General features: G+C 37.3%; 3 protein-coding genes across 4 annotated transcripts in view; 1 reads left to right on the top strand and 2 right to left on the bottom strand.

Moving 5' to 3' along the window:
• LOC115759277 (E3 ubiquitin-protein ligase TRIM9) overlaps window positions 1–25,852 on the bottom strand; it is a 108,056-nt gene that overhangs the window by 38,362 nt on the left and 43,842 nt on the right. The window contains exon 1 of one of the 2 annotated variants that reach the window (XM_030700179.1): window positions 12,549–12,567. The exons of the other annotated variant lie outside the window; for it this stretch is intronic. The gene's annotated coding sequence lies outside the window, so the exon portion shown is untranslated. Of the gene's footprint in view, window positions 1–12,548; window positions 12,568–25,852 lie in introns of those variants that run through there. 2 annotated transcript variants of the gene reach the window in all.
• LOC115759279 (acylphosphatase-2) lies at window positions 18,569–19,282 on the top strand. Its single transcript, XM_030700181.1, has 4 exons — window positions 18,569–18,798; window positions 18,856–18,872; window positions 18,934–19,043; window positions 19,100–19,282. The coding sequence occupies exons 1-4, from the start codon at window positions 18,672–18,674 to the stop codon at window positions 19,212–19,214; spliced, it is 369 nt and encodes a 122-aa protein (XP_030556041.1). The 5' UTR covers window positions 18,569–18,671; the 3' UTR covers window positions 19,215–19,282.
• Window positions 20,328–20,843, bottom strand: LOC115759280. Its single transcript, XM_030700183.1, has 2 exons — window positions 20,743–20,843; window positions 20,328–20,677 (listed from the first exon to the last, which is right to left on the bottom strand). The coding sequence occupies exons 1-2, from the start codon at window positions 20,757–20,759 to the stop codon at window positions 20,509–20,511; spliced, it is 186 nt and encodes a 61-aa protein (XP_030556043.1). The 5' UTR covers window positions 20,760–20,843; the 3' UTR covers window positions 20,328–20,508.

Here is a 25,852-nt window from a genome sequence, read left to right as displayed (position 1 = left end):
CGAATCTTTTAAATAATGTCTCCCATCCGGTTGGGAAGGAATTTCAATTGTTAACTATTTTAAATAGCTAATAACACACATTTATTTTTTGTCTTTTCTACATTAATTTTGGTCAAAATTCATGTGAAAATAGTACCCTCAAATATCCTACATATACATATATCCTATATGGAGATATATGTCAAAACTTCCCACTCCCATAACTCGGTCAAAATTCAATTGATTTTCAAAAGGTTTGGCTCTTTGCTCATGGTTTGACCGCTCAATCAATTTGGCATTCAAATCTGACAACATTAATTTTGGTCAAAATTCATGTGAAAACGGTACCCTCAAATATCCTATATATACATATATCCTATATAAAGATATGGGTCAAAATTTCCCACTCCCATAACTACGTCAAAACTCAACCGATTTTCAAAAGGTTTGGCTCTTTGCTCATGGTTTGACCTCTCTATCAATTTGGCATTCAAATCTGACAGCATTAATTTTGGTCAAAATTCATGTGAAAGTGGTACCCTTAAATATCCTACATATACATATATCCTATATGGAGATATAGGTAAAAATTTCATACTACCATATATCGGTCAAAACTCAACCGATTTTCATTAGGTTTGGCTCTTTGCTCATGTTTTAACCTCCTAATCAATTTGGCAATCAAATCTGACAACATTAATTTTGGCCAAAATTCATGTGAAAATGGTACTCTCAAATATCCTTCATATACATATATCCTATATGGAGATATATGTCAAAACTTCCCACTCCCATAACTCGGTCAAAAGTCAACCGATTTTCAAAAGGTTTGGCTTTTTGCTCATGGTTTGTCCTCTCTATCAATTTGGCATTCAAATCTGACAGCATTCTCTCAAATATCCTTCATATACATATATCCTATATGGAGATATATGTCAAAACTTCCCACTCCCATAACTCGGTCAAAAGTCAACCGATTTTCAAAAGGTTTGGCTTTTTGCTCATGGTTTGTCCTCTCTATCAATTTGGCATTCAAATCTGACAGCATTAATTTTGGTCAAAATTCATGTGACAGTGGTACCCTCAAATATCCTATATATACATATATCCTATATGGAGATATAGGTAAAAATTTCATACTACCATATATCGGTCAAAACTCAACCGATTTTCAAAAGGTTTGGCTCTTTGCTCATGTTTTAACCTCCTAATCAATTTGGCATTTAAATCTGACAACATTAATTTTGGTCAAAATTCATGTGAAAACGGTACCCTCAAATATATATATATGTACATATATCCTATATAAAGATATGGGTCAAAATTTCCCACTCCCATAACTACGTCAAAACTCAACCGATTTTCAAAAGGTTTGGCTCTTTGCTCGTGGTTTGACCTCCTAATCAATCTGGCATTCAAATCTGACAACATAAATTTTGGTCAAAATTCATGTGAAAATGGTACCCTCAAATATCATACATATACATATATCCTACATGGAGATATAGGTCAAAATTTCATACTACCATTAATCGGTCAAAACTCAACCGATTGTCATTAGGTTTGGCTTTTTGCTTATGGTTTGACCTCTTAATCAAATTGGCATTCAAATCTGAGAACATTAATTTTGGTCAAAATTCATGTGAAAACGGTACCCTCAAATATCCTACATATACATATATCCTATATGGAGATATAGGTCAAAATTTCCCGCTCCCATAACTCGGTCAAAACTCAACCGATTTTCGAAAGGGGGGTCTTTGCTCATGGTTTGGCCTCTTAATCAATTTGGCATTCAAATCTGACAACATTAATTTTGGTCAAAATTCATGTAAAAATGGTACCCTCAAATATCCTATATATACATATATCCTATATGGAGATATGGGTCAAAATTTCCAACTCCCATAACTCGGTCAAAACTCAACCGATTTTCGAAAGGTTTGATGTTTGCTCATGGTTTGACCTCTCAATCAATTTGGCATTCAAATCTGACAACATTAATTTTGGTCGAAATTCATGTGAAAACGGTAGCCTCAAATATCCTGCATATACATATATCCTATATGGAGATATAGGTCAAAATTTCCCGCTCCCATAACTTGGTCAAAACTCAACCGATTTTCGAAAGGGGGGTCTTTGCTCATGGTTTGGCCTCTTAATCAATTTGGCATTCAAATCTGACAACATTAATTTTGGTCAAAATTCATGTGAAAATGGTACCCTCAAATATCATACATATACATATTTCCTACATGGAGATATAGGTCAAAATTTCATACTACCATATATCGGTCAAAACTCAACCGATTGTCATTAGGTTTGGCTTTTTGCTTATGGTTTGACCTCCTACTCAATTTGGCATTCAAATCTGACAACATTAATTTTGGCCAAAATTCATGTGAAAATGGTACACTCAAATATCCTATATATATACATATATCCTTTATGGAGATATGGGTCAAAACTTCATACCCCCATAACTGGGTCAAAACTCAACTGATTTTCAAAAGGTTTGGCTCTTTGCTCATGGTTTGACCTCTTAGTGAATTAGGCGTTCAAATCTGACAACAATAATTTTGGTCAAAATTCATGTAAAAATGAGTAGTACTCTCAAATATTCTACATATATTTATTTTCTTTACTTATAAACTCTACATCTAACTTCTATTAAACTTTACGCACACAATCATCAATCAAGTGCAGCTGCTCAAAGATAATCATGTTTCAGGCTGGCTGCATTCAAAGCTCATCAAATAACCCATTAAAAGTTGGAAGCACAATCCGCTCAACAAAAATGTAAACATTTGTTGGCGCTCTGTATAAAACATATATCATATCATAACCATGAAATGATGAAAAAAGAGCTGCTGCATTCAGGCACTCGAAAATGCTGAACGCGAGTATTTGCCTTTCGTTTGGCTTGGCCGCAGCCACTACTACTACTACAACAATCCCTCATTCAGTCAATCAGTCAGTCATCCAGTCAATGCAAACGCTGCCCGCTGGAGTCTTGTGTCAATATTGACGCACAAAATCCTTTTAATTTTTGGAAAGTATTCAGATTTTTAGTACAGCGCGCCACGCGTTTTCATCTAATGAAAAGCTGCGCAAACAGCTGAGTCAGATGGGGTCCTGGCTTGGGGTTAGCTCTAGGTTTGGAGTCGAAAAGGGGGGCGTAAATGTTTTATGGCTCGAGCAAAGTCTAAGCCTCTAAACTGATTAAGTTTTGATTGCAATTTGCAATTCGATTTTCGTAACTGAAAACTTTGCTGCCCGCTCTCCCGTCCCTTCTGGTCGCTTCCTTATTGGAGCCTGTCTGCTTTCTGGGTGGAAGTTTTTAATAATAATGTCGGATCATTAATATTTCAATAATACCGTCTGGCTCTGGCAGTCTATTTAAAGCGGGCGGCAGCCCCTCCCTGCATGCGTCTCTGTCTACGTTTGCTTGTTGCATAATTGACTTTGTCGCTTGCTTTTTCACTCCGACATTGGCTTTGGCATTGGCTTTGGCTATTTCCTATTATTTCTTTATATATTTTACTAGCTTTTTATGAAGATGGGAATGTCCTTTATGTGCTGCCACTGCAGACAGGCTAGCTATGATTTATTATGCGGCTTTTGCGCTGCCTTTTTCTTTTCTATTAGCCACGTTTTATGCGGCTGCTGCAGAGACTTTTTTTACGTGTTTCTCTTTTTCCTACGCTTTTTTTCTACTTTTGCGTTATTTTTTGTACTTGTGGTCCTAAACGCTTAACTTGTCCTTTTCAATTTCGCTGGCAACGGCTGCTGCCGCTACGTTTTTCCTCACTTTTTCTCGCTTTTCCTTTGGCTATTACGTGCTTAACCCAACAACTATGTTTGTTGTGCTTTTCCGCCCCTTTTCTTATTCACTTTGTCGTGTCATAAATATTTGTTGTTATTCTCGTTGTGATTTGATGTTTTGCGCGCTCTTATTTATTGTAAATATTATTATATCTTGTTATTAAAAAAAGAAGAGAGACGAACAAAGGCAAGAAAAGCAACAAGAAGCTGCTGGGTTTCCTGCTTTGTTCGTGTCGCCTGCTTTTTATGCAGCTTATTGGCAAATATTGACAATCATAAATAATTCAATATATCTTGCTACTAATACAAAGACTTTATACGCATAACAGCACTTATGAATAAATCTAATTGTTTGTGCAATTAAGTCGTACAGATATTTTTGAACAAAAATGCTTGTATTAGTCACTTTTCTTTAAAAGTTGTTTGAAAAGTTATATTAAACGACTCGTGATGTTTTAAATATTTATAAACATATTCAAGAAATAAATAAAATGCATTTCATGTATTTTAGTTTTTTCTTAAAAATGTTTTGTTTAATTCCCGTATATTCAATATTTTTTCCGGCTACTATAAGCTTTTATGTATGTTCAAAATCTGCAGTTTTTCTATGATTTATTTGAATGTCGTTTTTATTTATTTAAGTTTTAATATTTATAAGTAGGATGTTTACTTACTTACAGCCTTAATTTTGGAAAAGCATTTTATACTATGCAATAAACTCAAAAACTAGCCACAAATAAGTTCCTAAAACAAGTACAACAAACAACAACGACAACTGCTACTTATAAAATGTGTAGCAATAGCAACAACAACAACGACAACAACACAAGCAATAATTAAATGCAAATTCTGGCACCTTAATGCAAATAAAATTTAATTGCAATTGAATATGCCCCATGCTGAAGCCGACCATGGCAGTGCCACACAGTGGCCAATAAATCAGGCGTGCGAGAGAGCACATAATGAATAAATGATAAGCATGAATAACGGCAAAGAAAACTGTGGTGGAGAAAAACACGCAAAGGAAAAACTTTATCAAAAAATGAAAATAAAATAAACAAAAACAAAAACTTGCATACAGAAACTGCAACCGAAACTAAAAGATAAAAGTGCTTGAAAAAATTCTCAACAAATAGCCACCGAGAGAGAGAGAGAGAGAGAGGCAGAGAGACTGTGCGAGAGGGAGTTGGAGAGAAAGTATGAGTGGAAAAGCGGCTGAAATTGAAAATGCAATTGTACAAGATTTGTTTTTATAACTGGCCTTCGGTTTTCCAGCATTCGACTGCAAACACATTTGGCTCCATTAATTAAATGGCCAACTGGGCGTATGAGTAACTGCAAACGGGCTTCACACAACGCCCAAAACGAAAGTGCGAGTGTGCGAGTCAAATAGCAAGAGAGAGTGAGAGAGAGAGAGAGAGAGAGAGAGAACTAGAGATGGGAAACGGGTGTGAAAAAGACAAACAGTCGCGTGCATTTTTTCGCGCTTCAATTAAATTTAATTGCATTTTGAAGGGTCATAAATCTCAAACAGCAGATTCCCCAAAAAAATAAATAAAATGAAAATTGTTACGCATCGCAGCAAGTGTAAAAGTGATTGTTGTTGTTGTTGTTGCCGGTCTGAAGCGCAGCGAATTGCAATATGCAAAGCGAGACAAAACGGGCAGCCATTGATTAATGGGGTTAAGCACACCACAAGTCAAATGAAGCCCATTCGAACAAAAAAAATCAACTAACAAAAACCAATGAAAAGAAAAATCAATCAAGCAAGAAATTACAATGGTTCCCTTTATTGAGTACCAGACGAAAATTTAGAGGAACAAATTGTAGATCATAAAGCTTATTAATGCCGCCTTATGGCAGCCATTTGGAAAAGCCAAACACAAAACCGATTAGCTGTCAAAAATTTTCATTCATCTTTGCTTCTTCTTTATCCACAGCATCAGCATCATCGTCATCATCATCATCATCATCATTACAATGGCCGGGTGTTAATTTATTTATTGCTTTGACTGTGCGGCTATCAAAATATTGGGGCGTATACACTTCTAGAGATGTTCGGAACTCATCCATTTCGCTAACACACACACTCGCACACACACACGCACACACTCTCGCGGCTAGACGACTTTAAAAAGCAATAATGTGAAATGCTTTCGAGCGGGGAGTATGAGAAGAAAAACTTTACGCAATTCATTTTAATTATTCACGCGACGCCGTTGTTAGATTTAACACACACTCCACACCCATATCAACAGCAGCAGCAGCAACAACAACAAAAACAAAAACAACAACAAAAAGTACTAACTGCAAAGGGGATCTTTGGCCAAATGTGGAATGGGGGAGTGAAAGGCGCTTTCCACTTGATTTATGGCCTCGTCTTTGCCATCGGCTCTGTATTATGTGATAAGAACATCGAATTGTTATTTATTGCTCTTGGTTTAATTTCGAAATTTTTAGATTGAAATTAATTTAAAGTGCACAAAGCCGGCCAGAACTTCAAGAAACTTGTAGGTAAAACTTCGTTTAGGATTTCAGAAATGAATTTATCAAATGTGAAAATGAAACTCGGTAAATCTTGTATAATGCACAGCATATTTGTAAAGCAAGGTATTTTACTAGCAAAACAAATATATTATGAATTTTTTTTCATTTTTTATTTACTTACATGTGATATATATATCATGTGTATATCATGTGAAGCTAATATTAAAAGATGAAAGCAATATAACCTTCTCTCCTAAGCTAAGTAGCTAACACAAAAAATTGACTAAAACCCAGGAGTATAAACCTTTAGCTAAATCTAAGACTAGGGTTTTTTTTATTATTTATATGAAAACTGAAAGTGTAGGAGCATTTTTTCTGAAATAATAAACAGATGCGTCAGCTTGTTTTAAATATTATATGAACATTTTTCTATTGAGTTTTCTATTTAGTTAGAACTTTGCATAAAATCGTGCAGTACTTATTCGTGTCTTACTTTCTCGTTTTTCTAATATATTATTATGATAATAAATAATCGAAGAAACTTACTATCGATAATAATTTCATGTTTTTATTTTTTTTTTGTCTAGCTTAACATTGACATCGAATGTCGAATCGTCATTCAGTTTACAATATTTTGTATTTTTCCTTTCCACAAGAACTCAACTTCGCTTTAGATTTTCATATTCCTGCGCACTTTTTAGTTGGGTCCTTTTTGTGGAGCTGAATAACTGAACAATAAATGAACATATTGCAATTGCTACTGTCAATAATATGTGCATATCGATATATCAATAGAGTTCTCATTTCCACACATTAAAATTGCTGCAGCATTTGCTCATAAATCTCGCACAGTTGGCGAGAGGGAGGTGTGTGGGGGCGTGTGGCAGGGTTGGTGTCATGGCAAACAAATGGCAAAATGTTTTTGGCAAACTGCAATTTACTGCCGCACATCGATGCAATTCTCATGCTCGTCTCTGTGCTCGTTGAAATTTGCATATTATTCCACTCACAAGGCAATTGAAATGGAAATGGGAATGGAAATCGCTGGAGAAGGGAAGCAAATAAAAAAAAACTGTTGCCAAACTACATATTCGTTTATTTATTTACTGGCTTTTTAAATAAACCAAAGCTGTGAAACAATGGCCGAAGGTTTCGCATAACTCTATGAATGTGTTGGTTATGATTGTGCAGTTTCTCTAAGATTACGCAATCATGTAACTGATTCATGCTGACCCACAAAAATCACCAACTGGAACTGCAATTCGCTTATCTTTAGAATAAAAACAAGTAGGAGTGATCCAATAGACAGTAATCGATTTGAGGATACCCTATAACCACTGTTACACCACCATACATGAAAACCTTTAATTACAAATAGATAATTATCGAATATACAAGATATAAAAGTATATTTATAAAAACCTTGAAATAACTTTCTCAGAGCTATTCTTTTAAACAACTTTAATATAAATGAACATCATACCCCTCTTGAAATTCTACAGGGTATAACAAATAAACCTACTAGGAACTTGCCACAATACGTGAAATCGAATTTATGAGCTACGATTATTTGGGCAAAGTGTTGCACGAACTGGACATGGGGCATGGGGCAACAACAGTTCAGCTTAGCTGCCTGATAGGTGTGTCCAGCTCTTCAGTAATGTCAGCTACGACGCCAGCTGCAGACTGTGTGGCTGCCACTTAGGAGACGCACGCATGACTGGCAAGTTGCCTGGCTGGCTGCAGCATGCTGCAACTGCTGCAATCGATGGGTGCACCCACACCCAAAAGCTATTGTGTCGATACTCTTGTCGGGAAATGTCATTAAAATTGCTCTTCATAAATCACTGGGAAGTCGAAAAGAAACATGTTACCCTAAGAGGCACAGCCACAGGCAGAGGCAGCAGCCCGAGCATAACCTCATTTTATGGTCCATGAACTACGAAGCAGCAGCAGCAGCTAAAACTACAAAAACAACAAAAACAACAACAAAAGCAACAACCGAGCCATGGGCAACTATTGCGTCTACTGCGTTTGCATTCAGTATGCGTCGATTTTGAGGTTTTGTGCCACCTTCACACAGCTCTCCAGCGCCCTGCTGCTCCATTGAAGTGAAGTTTGATTGGGATCTGAACACTGAGTGCATTATGATTTCTGAACAGTCTGCAGATTATGTGCACTGCAGCCAAACAGACAAATGTGAATGGAACTGACGTAAACTTGAGCCGAACTCAAGTATAAATTGCTCGAGATTGGAATACTCTGTGCCTAATGTGCAAACAGCAAAGATATTGAAAATGCTTCAGCACTTAAATGAGTTAATGAAAAGGCAATCAACTGCACCTTCAAGACAAAGTATGAAAATAACAATAAAAGCTACTGAGTTCATCTTAATCGGCAAGGCAATCAGCATGCAAATTCACTTCAGCTTTGCTTACACAGTTGGGAATTGTAAGCGCATATAACGTATAATGATTAAAACGTTTTAAAACGTGATTCATCAACATAGGCAAATTTATTTTGATGTGGTTTTACCATTAGTTAATGCGATATAGAAAGCAGATAAAATGTACCCAAATGTGCAGACATGGGCGAAAAAGTGTTGTAAATAATTTTCTTGTTTTCGTTCCGAACTGCTTCAAATTTCGTATATTGTTCCCCCTCTGTCAGCCTTAATTCATGCAGAAATCTTGCAAGCTTTTAAGTTTTGCTAAACATTTTCAAGTTTGCCTTTTCAAGTTTTCAAGTTACCTATAACAGGTGAGCTTTAAGCAAACAACCTACATGATGATTTGGGGCACGTAACTCAACTTTACAGCCAAAATAAAAGCTAAAAAAAACAGCTTAACCAACTTTAGAAGTACACGTTTTCCAGGAGCTCATCAAAAATGCATCACTCGCAGCACATTTGCAACACCTCATCCCACGTTGCTCAGCCACACATGCTGCATATCTGACTCCTACCCGTCCGACCTCAACGGTTTTATTGCTGCGAATTTTTAGCCGAAAATTTGGCATAAATGTGAGCATCTCTCGGCAAGCAAGTGCTGCCCTACCTCCAGTATTAAATTGCTGGAAAGATGTTGCAAGCCCACTTGAAAGAAACTTAAAACGGTCAGTGCAAGCGGATGTTTAGAGGAAACTGCCGTGTCGGAGCGGGGAAAATGCCGGAAAAGTGCATCAATCGGTGCACTGAGCTAATTAGCGTGATAAAAAGAAAGGTAAAGAAAATTGGAAAATAAGAGCAAGGCAAGAAGAAGAACAACAACAAACATTGTTGGGACACATGCCGAGGCGTTGAGGTGCCTCCGATTTGGCCAAATGGCATGTGTGCAAATTGTCTAATGGGGCAGCAGTTCGATCCCCCCACTTCGCCACCCCACCACGTTACTATGTTATTCATGAAGTGCAAATTGGCAAAAACGTAAGCAAAGAAAATGCTGTTGCAAAAGAAATGGCTGTGAGTCGCGTGGCATCGTATCGAAGATTTGTGTGGCAAGTCTGGCAGTAAGTACAGATACACAGATACATATTGTATCTGCAGCACATGTACAGCAGAGGTGCTTGGCGTGAAACATGCGGAAATAACAGGAATTTAAGTGAATTTAGTGAAAGAACACATCAGCAACAAATCACCAGGCAAACAGAACGAGAGAAATGAGCACTGAGAACTGCTCGAGCTGAGAGACCAAAAATAAAACAGCGCTGGGAAATAGTGTCGGGCGGGACCTTCATTTAGTTCGGGGTTAATGTTTGCACATCGATGTTGATGTTGTTCCTTTTGTTGCTGCTGTTGCTTTGCACAACACTTCTCTGTGTATGGCTTACATGTGCCGGGCGACGACTTGTGGCAGGAAATGGCAAATATAAATCGTTGCGAGCTGCGGCAGATTTGTGGCACCCAATACACAGCCACGCCAGCTGCGACCATATACTCTTTGACATTGGACATTGCATTCGGGGGATTGGTTTTCCACACTGAACTCTAAAGTGGAAAGCTTAGCTGATGACAAATCGCCAGCTGAATAAAGCCAGCCATTTGGAAGGAGACCAAATTGAAATTATGACAAGCAATTAGCAAAGATTTGCAAAGCTTCTAAATACATTATCCACGGGAGACTCTTGAATTTGATAAGCGTAACGAAGATACAAATTATATGCATATGTGATGGATTTAATATTAAATTAAATATGATGTGTAATTATCTTAAAAGTTACTAAACCTAACAAAAAATTAAAATGATTCAATTATAAGCAAAATATATATTAAATAACTATATAATATATATATATATACATTCTGCTCTAAAGATACCTAAATAAATTAACAAATTTCTCAGAAAACTTTCATAAAAATTAATACAAATATTTTGCTTATCAGAGGAAAAAGCGACTACACTGCGAAAAATAACAGAGCGCTAACAGTGTCATTCCGTTCAGCCTCACATTTATCTGTAATATCAAAAATAAATGTACATAAATATTTATATTGTTTTTATTATAAAAGTGTAAATTTTCTTTTATTTTTAAAGTTGATTTTTGTGTTAAATTTAATAATATTTTTACTTATCTCTTCTCTGTCTCTCTCTCACTCTTTTTTTCTCTCATATTCAAACATATTAAATACTCTTTAACAAACTTTTACTCTTCGTTAAGCCCAAGCCACTTTGCAAACATGTTCATTTTGTTAATTTGCAGCATGTTGCATGCCACGGAATGAATGCTGCTGCACTTGGCCGCGACTTCATTAAGTGCTCGCAGTGCGAATGGTCAAAAGCAAAGCGATTAAAATGCAATCGGGCATCAGACGATGCACAGAAACGCAACTGGCTGCAATTCCGCAGCTGGCCAAAATATGCGACCAGTAATGCAGTTTTGGCTTTTGGGAGTCCAAAACAGACTCGCCACATGCCACAGCGGGGTGCGGGATTCAGACATGGCATGCACCATGGGGTAATGGGCAGCCAAACGCTGGCAATCAAAATCCGCCTGCAGGCGGGGGGACTCCAAGGATGAGCAACTGATTTGCCATACCGAATGTTAAGCCAGGCTATCCGTCTATCTATTGTATGACAAGCCCGCCTAACCTGGCTGCCCCCTGCTAGCAACATTTGATTTCATTTGTGTAATAAACGCATAATTATGCACAATAATTGCATTTGCAAATATGTTGCAGCAGCCAAAGACCCTGGCCCCGTAATTATGTACATAATTTTCCGTAATTGCTGCTGCTGCTGCTGCAAGTATTCGAGAGATCACATACTTAGCGAGCCTTAGAAATGTGTAATCTTTGCCTTGAGCTCAATCAATTAAAGGCGTTACACTGGCTAATGAATGAGCAGTATCAAATGTTGGCTAACAACACTCGGGTTTGGCCAACAAAAGCCAATATGTGTGTGCATGCTTGTGTATTTTATCGTGGCACGTTTCAGCCTCAGCTGCTGCTCGATTGTAGCTGCATTTGCAGGATAAGTGAATAACATTAAATAAACAAACAGGCGAACAAGCAACAACAGCTACAAACTGATGCAGTGCGCAGAAATGAACACAATAAAATGATAAAAATAAAATAAAATAAAATCGAAATGCAACAATGTTCAAATACTCTATAATAATAGAATAATAATAATCTATAATAAATAGAAATATTATATATAATAATGGTAGTAAATAAAAATAGTAAGAATTCTATTGTCAATATATATAAACATATTCTTATGGTGGTTCTAGCGACATTTCCATTTCTTAAATATTTGCTCGAGATCTGGGGCTTAGTTCATTAAATCCAAAATGAAAACAATTTTGGAAGGAAAAAATACAACTTTATAAAAAATATTTATTTAATAACTAATTCAATGGGTTTTGGTCTTACGAATATTCTACCAAATTCCCGCAGTACACACAAAAGGGACTTTGTAATTGTAGTACCCAACTGCAGTAAGAGTATGTGGAAGAAATGGAATCAAAGGCGAAGGGAATGCAGTACGGCTTATTGTTGTTGTTGCCTGGATTGTTTTTTATTTGTGTACTTTTTTTTGTTGTATTTTATTGTTGTTATGTTATGTTTGCCGTGCTGTGCATGAAGTCTGATGCATTTGATAAGCGGCACGTACCGCACGCCAAAAAGTATGCTACACAATTTTCGTTCGCCTTGTTAAGCCAAGCTCCTCGCAACTGATTCCGACTACTTTATTATCTTATACATACATGAGAGGTAAACGTAAATGTAGTATATAATGCATTTGTTTGCTACTTACACATTCACACACACTCACAGAGAGACAAGCATCAAAACAAAATGGCGGCTGCTACATACCTGCAATAGAAAAGCGAGAAAAATAGTAGAACATTAGTATAGAAATCGTTACACACAAGCAAACATGCCTTCGCTTGCAATTGCATCAGAATTTAAGATAAGTTTGGGATCGAGCAATGTGGTTTGGAGCTGGAAGCTAGGTATTGGTATTGCGTTTCCATTTTGTACACGCTGCTTATTGTGTGTGGGCCCCCAAAACTTGTTTACCAGAACTTTATTACAACCTGGCAAACAGTCGTCGCCTTTGTAGTTGCCAGAGTGCCGACAAAGGGAGAGAGAAAGAGTGGCCGCTCTGTTTCGGTTACAATCAGTTTACTGTTTATTTGTGTGTGTGCGGCTGTGTGTGTGTGTGCCAGGTGTGCTATCTGTACCTCTAGTTGCAGGCACACATGTTACAATGCGCATTGTACATTGTATTGTGCAACTGAAACATGGCAAAGGCAAATGCAGACTTTGTAGTTTCTACGAAAATACAACTCAAAGTAATGTAATTGGGTGGGAACGGGGCAGAAACAACTCAACTGAAAGTTTCAATACTAAGAGTCATACTAAGTAGGCATTGATAGTAGTTGCAAACTTGTAACGGAAGCACCATTAAAATCAAATTTGACATAAATGTATCTAGTCTAGCTCAGAGTGGGATTAAAACAGTTTAGAAGTTTTCAGCTTTATATCTCAGCATATTTTTCTGTTATATTAATGAAATTTGAAATAAGAACAGCTGGGGTGAAACTCAGAAAAAAATCGCAGTCTTAAAATGTCAACCAAATGAGCTGCATTAGAAATAATTGAAAAGAACTGCAAGAAATATACGAACAAATTGTTAAGACATCCTTAAATGTAAGCTTAAATTCTTATAACTTAAGCTTAAAATAAAATATAAAATTTGAGTAAATACTTATTTTAGATTAAAAATATTTTCTCACACAGATTTGTGCTTGTTCAGCCAGTTAGTAAATTGCATTTATATTTTTTACAGCCTTTAACCTCTGCGTCTGCGTTTTGTCAACTCATTATCTAACCCTAAAAATTGGTGAACCATAAAAAATCAATAGATCGAAAATGTCATAAGTGATTTCCGACTACCGGTTGTCAATGCGATTCATTCCATTCAAGCGTAAAATAATTTCGAAAAATATTTACACAGTTCGTGACGAAAAAAATAAAGGAACAATTTCAACAGCTAATGGGCTAGCCATGTTTTCTGGTCTGCTTGAATGCTTCACACCAGAAATATATATATATGCCCAGAAAATGGCGTACATCATTGTCGGCTTAGGGTCTTCCTGGCCTGCTACCGAATCACAGAGATCACACACACACATATAGCAACACGGCATGGCGCTGGGGCAGCTGCTAAGAGGACGCATAAATTCCAGACGCCGCCGCCCTGGTGATTTGTGTGTGTTGCATACTCGTAGACCACATCAAAGATGATGCTAGGTGTGAGTTGGAGCAAGGGAAAGGTATAGGGTGGGCTTAAGCACACTTGAAGTATGTGCATGCTTGGCAAAAGGTTAAGAAAAAGGATTTGCCAGCTAGTAGTGCGCTCTGCCCCACTGTCAGCGACAAGGCTCAAGTTGCGGACGCTTCACGCCTCGAAGAGACGAGACGAGTCGAGACGAGGCGACTCTCAAGAAGCTGAGCAGAAGTTGGTGAAAATATGAAAAGTCGCCTGCCAAGTCATTTTCACATTTGAGTCGGGTTAGCTAAAGAGCTAAGCTTGTGGTTGGCTGGGTTGTTTGTGGGTTGTGTGGTTTATATGGGTTGTGGTCGGTGGGTGTTGGCGCATATGACAGCCGCTCCTTGTTTTTTATATTTTTGTTCTGCGTGCGGTTTTTCACTTGTGACAGCCACGTGTAATGCAATTATATTGAGGCAGGTTTTATGTCGCAACTTTTTCACTTCCCCCCAATCCGCAACACACGCTTTTTGCACTTTATGAAATTGATGGCGGATGTGACTCAATATGATGGCCATGTGGTGCCTGCAGCTGCAAAGTTGTAGACAGCTTTTCAGCTCGACTATTGATTACCCAAAAACTTTTGCAAAGTGTAATACAGCGGTAATCGGCAGATGATATATATATTTAGATATTTATACAACTTTAAGCATAAAGTTACGTTTATGTGCAACATATAGTCAAGGAAGTTGAGGAAAATTCCATTTACGTAATGTGCAAATTGCAAATAGAAAAGCTGAGACTCGGGGAATTATATATTACAATTTGAGTAAAAGTTCACATCAGCTTTAAGCTAATGAATTTCAAGGCAGCGTTCAAAGCGTAGAACAAATTTTAATTGCATTTAATTACATAAAATATTCAACTTAAGTTTTTGATTATAAGCTCCTAAGGGATTGTCTAATAAAGAACCCGTTTATTTATAGTTTCTTAATTATATTTTCATTGTCTTAGAATTATGTCAAGTCTACCCTATCTGAAGCAGAGTTTTTTAATAATTCACTTTAAAATTGCATTTTCTGCAATAAGCAGCAGTCTTCAACCGCAATTACGGCAAACAAAGATGTCTTGTCTAAAACACACTTATCGGCATTGCAGACCCAAAAGCACACACACACACCCAAATAGACACACACACAGAGAGCAGAAATTATAGCAACAGGCAGCAAAGATAATTGCCAAACTTTATTAACGGATAGAAAACGAGGCAGGGTAAGCGGCAGTTGGACACTGGCTGCAGCAGGCGAAAGGAGCAAAAAAGGAGTTTCGAATTGCGCGCCCATGAATATGAAATGAAGTCGACTTCTGGACACAAAAAGCAGTGGGGCTGCCCTGTCTGATCCCTCGGTGCAGCGTCTGGGTTTTGGCCGCCGGTCCCAAGGTACACATGGGGGGTTGGGGTGCCATAAACAACAATTTATGTGCTTTAATGAAAATTGGTTGAGAGGCGGCTCGTTTGGCGTTTTTAGACAGGGCGCAAATAAATTAACTTGCCTTACTTCTCATGCCTTTGGGGCTGGTCCAGCCCAAATGCAAATGGCAAAGCCTCCATGTTAACACCTCGCAGGCAAACTGGACAAATCCCACTCCAATAGGCTGGATAAGCAAAAATAAAAAGGAACTTCAAATACAAATTTTATGCGACTCGCGAGACTTGAAAAAGCGCAAATATTTTCAAGAGTTCATAAATTAACCGCGCGACACGTGAAATTTGTCAGTCAGGCGGCATTTTTATGCAAAACCGAAAGCGAAATGAGCGGACGGCGCGAAGCAGGGCCAGAGACACGGGCTAACAGGCAGGATAACAAAAACGCATATGGAAATTTTATGCAAATTTTCACTGTAGCCGCAATTTGTAACAAATTTTCACGTGAAATTGTTTGAAAACGTACCACACGCACTCACATACATACACTTACACACACACACAAGTTAAGAGACATCTTTCGCACTGTTTGGCTGCGGGCGGAAAAACAGAGCATACTTTTTGGGGGCAGCAAACTGAGCAAATTTAATTTGCTGTGCGGCACAAAATCAAATTGCATAAATGTCAATTTCGGTTAGGCCAAAGGACGGTGGAAGAAATTTGCATTTCTGTGTAGATATAATAGTTTTTAACAGTGCTTAAAACAAAGTATTTTGTCATAAATTCTACAGTGTATTTAATATTTTAAGCTTATGTACAAATTAAGCTGTTAAAATGAAGAATGAGGAAAATGTGAACTTTTTTGACAGTCTCTTGCAAAAATTTCTGTTAGCATAAGAATTGGAAAAATGTGAATTTTCTCAGGACTTTTTTAACTGCTTGTGCTACACATATATAAATATAAATATTTCTGTTAGCATACGAATTTGGAAAATGTGAACTTCCAGAGAACTAAATAACGTATGCCGTACAAATTTTAAAAATATTTCCCTTCGAATTGCCGAACTAAATAATAAAATTATCATATAAAATAATAATAACAATAAAAGATAATTATACCAACATTTGAATATTAATTTGGAGTTTCCTCTACATAATGAAATAAAATTATTTGTTCATATTTATATGAACGTGAGGGAGTTTGAGATACAAAATCTTAAGATTTCGTATACATTTTAATATATACTTTTAAATATTTTAAATTTTGGCTTCAGTGAAAACACTCAAGTCCAACCTTCTTATGACAGTTTCCATGTTTTGAGTAATTTATTTTATGACCTTAAAATCATTAAGTTTATCCATAGTACGCAATAGAGAGAAAGAGAGAGATAGAGTGAGAGGAAAAGAGGAAGAACTGAAGCGCGGCGCTGTAAAGTGCAAAGTGTCGTCTAATATTTTAGTTGCCTGCGGGCGCTTGAGTATTTAAAGTGTTGCCACATTTAAGTGCCGTTCGCTGAGCTGTGCAACTTTCAACTCAATTTCCTTTGCCAATTTCTAGAAAAGCACTTTAAAAGAGACCATAAAAAAATAGAGGAAGCCGAACACGCGAAGCGTTTCAGTTACCAATTCTAAGCTGCAGCTGAAGCTGACAAAATATTTTGATTACTTTTGCACATTGGCAACACTTCAAAATGTGCGTCCCGCAGCCCCCTCTTCATAGACGTAAAGATAGGGAGCGAGACGCGCTCGAGCATATTTTGAAAATAAATATTATTGTAGTAAAGTTGTCGGCGAATTTGTCGCAAATGATAAGGACACACTGAGAGCCAGACAGACAAGCAAGGACGAGGGGTACCGGGCGACGGACAGCCACAATGTCAGTGCTTGTCGTTGTCCTGGCCATCGTTGTCCTGGCGGCTCCTTGTGCCTTGTCAAGTGCGGAAGTGCAGTTCCGGCGAGTGCTGCCTGTTGATGACACTTTGATGCTTTGGCCAAAAACAGCGCAGCAGCAGCAACAGTAGCTGCAACTTTGACTTCGGCTTCAGCTTTAATTAATGTGCGTGCTGTTTGCGCCTAAAAGCTGGCTATAAACAGCAGCTACCAGCAGAAGCAAACGAGACACATCGAAAGAAGAGCATAAGAAAGGCACCTCACACACAGCGCCCAAGAGCTGTGCACGCACAGCATCATCAACAGTCCAAGGCGAACATCATTTTCTACCATAAAACTTGGCCTGAAATGTTGGCCTCCCAGCCCGAAAAAACTGCGAGCTGTCTGCACTTAATGGAAAATGTCAGTTCGCCTGCAGCGTCAAACGTTTTATTGAAGTTTCCACTGAAGCGTCCAAGTAGCAAGTAGCTCCCCGCACCCACCGACTACCTTTTGCCACTCGCATATCCTGTTTTTCAGTTTATTTTTTCATTCTCTCCTGTGGCCAGCAGTGCGCAGCAGCTTCGACCGTTAAACTTAACGAACCGGAAGCGCTAAAAGTGAAGCAGCCAGAAATAGCTGTCAGCACAGAACCCCAGAGAGACCGAGCGTGTGGCAGGGGGGGGGGGGGGGGGGGGGGCATCAGCATAGCTCCTTGCTGAAATCTTACAAGTGCGGAAATCTGATGATCTTTTGAGCAAATTGCAATCACCAAACAGTCAGATGAAACATTATGTATTTTTAATGTGGCATTATTTTCAATTGCACTTATGCTGGAAAAACATCAAGTTTAACCAGACAATTTATCCACGCACATTAAATGCAAGTGCTATTCCGTAAATGGAGATCACATTTGCTCGTTTTATGCCACAACAAAGCCTGTCAAAGGTTAACTATAAGAGCTGCAATACACTGCGAGAAACCAAACGCATTTCACTAGAATAAATAATGGCATACCGAAGAGATAATACCCTGACAAACAAGCTCTATTTTCGAGCGATTTTTCTCATTTTAGAACGATTAAACCCCTAAGTCCAAGTTCTTGCAAAGTTGAACTTGCAAAATTATCTACATGAAATACTAAAAGCTAGTAAAGAGCCTGTGGAATCATATTCAATAAATCAAAGAGCATGTTGAGAAAACGTTGTCAAATTTTGAAAATCAACATTAGCTACGAGCTTTTCCTCAGACACCTAGTCATTCCAGTAAAACCAGTAACAAGCATAGTAGTTAACAATTTTTGAAAAATATATATAGCATCTAGAAATTTTTTCTTTTTGGTTTTCAATGTTCAAGGACTATAAATAATGGATACCAAAATTAAGCAATCGAAGAAAGTCGAATCGAAATTGCCCACTGAAATATTAGCTAAGAATATGGGCAGCGAGAAGAAGATCTATAGCACAATGTTCGAGATCTTTGGCCGCGTGCAAGGTAAGTGTTGAATAAATACACTAAAGTGCAACAATTTCTAACACACACAAAACACAGGCGTATATTTTCGTAAGGTAAGTTTGCGTTAGATATGTCCATTGGAGCCGATTCTAAACAGCATCTTTGGGCTCAAAGCACACGCAAATCAAGGCCAAGCAGTTGGGCCTCAATGGCTGGTGCATGAATACCAAAGAAGGCACTGTCAAAGGCATCATGGAGGGACCTCAGGACATGATATCTGAAATGTGAGTGCTACCGCTGCTCAACATCTATATACATTTATTTAAATTAATCGTTGCAGGCGCTTATGGCTACAGCACAAGGGCAGTCCACGTTCCATAATCGAAAAAGCCGTTTTTACGCCCAACGAGCCAATTCCCACATACAATTTCAACGCATTCACCATAAGGCGCTAGGGCAAAAATTCTAAACCGACAACTGTGCATGTCTATGTTCGTTTCAAATATATATATATATTCTAAAACTCCACTACTGCTTAATTATGTCATAAAAATAAATACAACTAAATCATATATATTTTTCTCGCCTTGCGAGCAACACATGTCGTATGCGCAACGTACGTGTCAGCACGTTTGCCGCACGCGGACTGGGATTTTGGGCGTGGCAAACAACTTTTGTTGCCGTACACAATAGCCATAATACGGCCAAAGCCAAGCCACAAATGGCCAAAGTTGTCTAACAAAAAAAAAGTATATAAAGTTTTTGACCAGCAGCCGCTCGGGGAATTCGCTCGACAATATTGGCACGTGTCGCAGCTCGTAGAACGCGCCATTTGTCGTCCAATTAGCTGGCTGAAAATATTTGAAATAATAGAACGTATTTTCGTTTTCAACATTCGCAACAAATACACAACGAAAATTGTCACAATATCGTTTTATTTCTGTGCGGCCATCAAAATATTTTTGCCACGACTCAAAAACTGGTCAAAAGTTTGCGCCACTTTTGCCAATTTAGCAGCAAATATTGCCGAGCCCCAACCGCTCGGCCTTTGGCAAATAAAAGGAAAAACAATATTTGCATAAATAAAAAAAAGTTGCCGACTTCCAAATGTAACAGTTGGCGCTTGACTGCAATTAAAAACGGCTGCGCAACATTTGAAGTGGGCGGAATTCGGGTTTGTTTTTATAAAAGCGCATTTGGCCCCGACTTTTTTGCCGGCTAACTGCCTGACTAACTGGCACTTTATTATAAACTGTTAAAACCGCAACAATTGCAACAAAAGCGTTGCCAGACCGCTGCAGCGGTTTTACGGGCTTTGCTTGCGCATTCCAGAAAACAAATTCAACTCAATTTAGTAAAAACGATTTTTTTATAATGTTGTTACCTTTTTATTTGAATTTCTATGCAAAGAATTGAATTAAAATATATTTTTATACCTAAAAAATTATTGATTAAAACAGGGAATGCAATTTGAATTGGTATTCAGCAAATAAATTCGGAATATATATTGAACTGCATTTTGACAATTTGTTTGTTTATGACAAACGCACAAAATTGAAGTACATACATTTCTAACATATTTAACGACATTTTTATTTCGGCCAAGAAAAAGAGAATTGAAAAACGGAATGAAATATGTTTTGGTTTTTCGCTGCGTAAAAACCCCCCAAGAATGTGTTTAAATATCAGAAACAAAACTGCACGCAAACATAATTAAAAATTTGATTCGGCTTGTGGTTCTTGTTCTTGTTATTGTTGTTGTTGTCGCCTCCGATGCCGAACATTAACAACTTTTCGAGGCCTCATATTATCCCTAACCAGCTCCTTTTGAAGCAGCTGCTTGAACAGCAACATTTTGCGCCTGGTCTCCGGGCTGCCAATGGCCGAGCTGAACTGCAGACCCGGATTGGGACTAGGTCTTTAAACAGGTAATAAGCACACTTCCGTAATTTATATCTACTTAGTTTTCTTTAAAAGACTCACTTATTTTTGTCTGACATTTGAGGACCTCGAATGTTTTTTCCAAATTCCTTTCTGAATTTTTCTTGGGTAGAATTTACTTGACTAAAATTTTGATCTAACTGAATAGCTTAGCCAAAGCAAATCAGTACCGATGGCTGAAAAAAGTTTTTACATTTTTCTCCCAGGCTACTATAATATTATCTCTGCTGAGTAATGGATAAATAAGGATCCGCAATTTATCGGAAATATGCACCGTGCACCTTGACCTCATTACGTACTGGGTGAGTCGGAATAGACTTGGGCCTTACCACAAAAACACAATTGCTTTTAAAATCAATATTAATCGACTTGACAAGTATCGATAAGAATCGGTAGAAATATATTATATCTCTTCAAGTATCGATCAAAAATGTCAGAAATAAAACATACTATACTTCTATGGACAAGGACTAAATTTTATACATTATTATTATGACATATATTATAGATATATTTCTTTAACCCTTTCAACCCATTAATGTTTGTTTTTTTATAAATTTTAAATGGAAGCAGGGTAGCAAAACACAAAAATGAAGACATTATATTTCGTAATTTGTATTTCAAATTCAAAGCAGGCAAACGGCAACGCGGCACGCAAATAGATAAAACGCAGCCGACAAACCTTTGGCTTGGCATGAGTGGCACGGGTTGATATAGCGGGGGGAGGGGGAATATATTGTGTCGATAATCAATTCCGTTTTCCGGCTGATGCTTGAATTTTTCCTGTTTATTTCTGTTGTGTTGTTGTTGTTAACGTTTTCGCGTGCGTGACCCAAAATATATGCATCGACATTTTCAAAATATACATAAAATTATTGTAATCATATTGTGGCGCGAGGCAAACAAACTAAAAAGGCGAGGATTAGCTGCCACACGATAGGCGGGTGGGCGTGGCATAGCATGCATGTGCTGTTAACTGAAATGTCGATTGTTTTCCTTCTCTTTTTTGTTTTTTGTTGGCTACTCGCGTGCGCATCGCTTGCATGTGGCATGGAAAAGGTTCCATTAGCGTTGATAACGAGTTCATTGACGAGTTCATTGGCACATTGATGCCTATTGATTATCGACTCGCAAAGAGCGAATAGCGGTTAATGTGACGCCCTCAAATACCCGTTGAAACCTGGCTAATCATGACGTCTATGCCATAGGCGGGGATAGGTGTCAAAATAAATTGAATGCAACTTTGTGTTTTAGGTGCGAAAACTATTTGAACATTTACCAAACTTGGCTATAATTTCAATAATATGCCATATATCACATCTAATTACAATTGTTTAGAGCATGTTTATAATACACGTATAAATGGCTTGTATTCAATGAAATATACACTCTGGTCACGCTGGCTTGCATTCAACGATCACACTGGCAGCTGGTCCCATAAATGTTAGAGATTATGTTAAGCATTAGTGTTAAGAAAAGTTAGTCTGCGACAAAACACTGACACTAAAGGAAGAATATTTTCAGACGTACATATACTTAATGTAAATAGTATACAGAATCATCCTGTCTTTGCTTTGCTTTAGATTATAGCTAATTTAGCATAGTATTTTTATATGCTCGCTATGGGCCCTAGTCAATTGGCAAGTTAACAAAAATAAATCTATGAAAAATAAAAAATACATATAAAACTCACTTTGCAGGTTTTTTTAGTAACGCTCATAAATGCGCCATTTACAATATAATAAAATTGAATGATTTAATATTTTTTTTATAGAAATATAAAAATAGTCTTTGTGTAACATGGATAGAAAATCCATTTAAGCCAGATAATTTAATGAAATATAAGCTCGGTTAAAAAAAAATGTTTATTGTTATGCAGAATGCGTTCAGTGTGACCAAATGTATTTTTATTTATTTTTTGTGGATTTAATGGTATTTAAAAGAAACAATTGAAGCCAATAAAATCCATTAATTTTTTCTGTTGGTTTGTTTCAGGCTTTCTGAGACCCTTTGATCTCCTTTAAAGTTAAATTTAATTTTTTTTTTTAACACAAAGAGTTACATTGTTAGGCTTGTGAAATGTTACTAATTACGATTACCATAATAATTGTATTTAACTTTCGATAGTATTTAAAGTAATATATATTTATATTCAGCTGTTACCAGAATGAAAAAATAGTGAATATAAGAGAAGACTGACTGAAGCTAATCGTAGATCGTGCGTAAAAAAAGTTAGTGCAAATTATATCTATGTTACAAGTGAACGACTATGAAATTAGGTAAGTACAAATACGCTTTGTAAGAAATTAATTTATGCGCGCTTTGAGTATGGCTTGATTCAATGCCTCATATTTGGATTATATGTTGATAACGATTTAAATCTAAAACTATCGACTTTATAGATTCGTAACATTCAGAGTGGTATGATATGCTTGAGGCTTAATAAAGGAAAAATAGTGCAGAGCCAGACCGCATCTGGCAGCTTATTACAAATGCAGACCATGTTCGTCGCGCAATGCCGAGCAAGACAAAGCCGTGCAGACTGCAGCCAAATCTCAGTCTAAGGCACTGGCAAAGCCCCGACTTTGCCAGCATTGTCCACATGCTCAGCCACTAGACTGGGCTCACTGAGAAGAGAGAAAGATAGGGAAGATAAGAAAGCAAGAGAGAGAGAGAGATAGGGAGATGCTGCCTAGAGTCTAGACGCAAATCCATTTGCCACAACTGTCAAAATTGGCTTGCGCAAATGTTGCATGATGAACTCTGCCAAAAAATATACATATATATTTTCACAAAATTTCTATACACTCACTATTTTCAGCGCTAATTTGGCACGCATGCAACAAGCGGCACGTTTGCCTGAATGCCACGCCCACAGCGTATGCAGCTTGCATGTTTGGACGCAATGTTGCGTGCCAATTTGATAAATGTCGCATTTGATTAGCGGCCTAAGCTCCACCTTCCACTCTCCCCCCTTCCCCCTTCTAGCCACCAACTACCCAGCCACCTGGCAAGTCGATCCAGGCGAGGGCTTTGCATGCGGCAATTGAGAAATTTTCACAATGCAAACTTTGGCCAAGTTTGCATAATAAATGAGCGCGCGATAAGAATACATTGAAACGCTGAAAATCTTGTTTTGTTTAACATTTTATAGCATACCTAAAGGCGCTTGAACGGAATGCGCTCCATACAAAACTTTTCGTACTGTTGCGGCCCCAAAACTTGTTACAGGCAAATACTTTTCGAATTTTATTTGTGGGCTTTGATTTGTTGCACAGCCGGGCCGGTTGTAGGCAGTTAACCCTAAATGCCAAAGGGCAAGTGGCAAAAGTTTTGTGGCTTTGAAGATTTCCAGTTCGCTCCCCCCGATGGGGTCTTTGAATTAGGATACGTCAAATGCCACTTGCATGCCACGCGGCTGAATTTTTCTCAAGATATTTATGTATATATGATGCGAGCTTTTGATAGTTTAGAAACTCTTGATTAGTCAAAGGATAGGCTTTAATATGCGACACGTTAATTGCGTGGCTACATGGCTTGATATGTCTAATAAAAAATCGATAGACCATGAAAGTTAGGATCAGTCGACGTAGAAATGTATTAAAATAAGTTATTAGGGGCACGAAAGTATTCTAATAAGGAAGTATCAAAAAATATATATATTTGTTTTGATATATCAAAGCAGAGAACACTTCCGCCAACCAAATCCAACAAGATATTTTCACAACAATAAACACAAAATTAAAATAAGAGAAGAGTACTTTGTGTAGTCATGTGGAAATACATTTTGCTTTTACAACATTTCATCAGGTAGCTGGTCAAATTTAAACTAAATAGTGCAAAGTTTTCAACAGGCATAAACTTGAATGTATTTCTTGTACATTTTTAAGGGATGTTCAATTATGGAAATCTGAATAATACTTTCTGCTCAGTTGCACTAAGGGCCGAGTTTTTAATGTACACAAACGCAGTGCGGAAGGGAATAGTGGAAAAGATATTTCAAATAAATGCATAAATTGTATTCGTTATGCTATACAGATATTTCGTAATTAAAATTTGATATATTTACAATATTGAAAAACTTAAAATGTCAATGTTTTCAACGATTATCCATTACGCAATACTGAAAATTCCTTCTCACAAACAAGAATAGAATAGAATATGTGAAATGGAAATTTTAAATGAATGTGTAAATTACAATGAAAAAATTTCTTAAATTAAAAAAGATAGATTTATTAAGACTGACCAAGAGCAAAAGACCTCGATAACCGAATATTTTATCTATTTTTTAATACATCTATTTTTAACTCGTCTACTAATGGGACCTATAAATATAAATAGGGTGATCAAAGGCATTTACAAAACTAAATAAAATGTTCTTCGATAGATAGTTTCAGGCCAAAATCCACATTAACCGCCAGCCAGATAAATTTAAAATAAACCAGGCCAAGTTGAGGTACTACCAACGAAACAATGGAACGAGCACCAGACCCGTCAAAGGCTAAAAGACAATACAAAACTTGGTCAGCCAAATTAGTCAGCGAAAACAAACTCAATTAGCTATGCGCATTTTTTTGTGGCAAGTCTCAAAACTCGCCGCAATGGCCGCTGCTGCTGCTGTTGCAGCTCTTGTTGTAGACTCATTAATATTAAAACAGGATGCACGACGTCCAAGTGCAAACCACTTTTATTTTAATTTTAATGGAGGCACAAAGAAACACGCCCAATTGTATGCAACATTGTGTTGGTTGTTTTTTTTCTTTCTGGATTTTTGTATTTTTAACTTAAATTTGTGCCACTTCTGTTTTGCATGTTGCGGAGCATAAAACAACAACAAACACCGAATCGCGCCCAAATCTGACCCAAATACCTGCTCGAGTGTCCTGTATATATATTATATATATATATATATATATACATTTCATTGTTTTCGCCTTTATAATTTATGGGCGAATGCCAAATAGAGGAAGGCCGAGAGCAAAACGCAAAGGCAGTCAAGTGCACAAAGCTCCACTTTATCAATACAACTTTTGTTGTTCTGCTTAAAGCTTAAAGTTAAAAGTTGCATAAATTACGATTGCTCAATGCCAGATAAAATTTATAATAAATGAATAAAAATTCAATCAACAATGTAACTGCAGCAAAATTAATT

Source organism: Drosophila novamexicana, unplaced genomic scaffold (assembly GCF_003285875.2).
Source record: "Drosophila novamexicana strain 15010-1031.04,08,12 unplaced genomic scaffold, DnovRS2.1 tig00000193-arrow-pilon, whole genome shotgun sequence".
Taxonomy (NCBI): domain Eukaryota; kingdom Metazoa; phylum Arthropoda; class Insecta; order Diptera; family Drosophilidae; genus Drosophila; species Drosophila novamexicana.
This window is presented reverse-complemented; position numbering and strand designations above follow the sequence as displayed.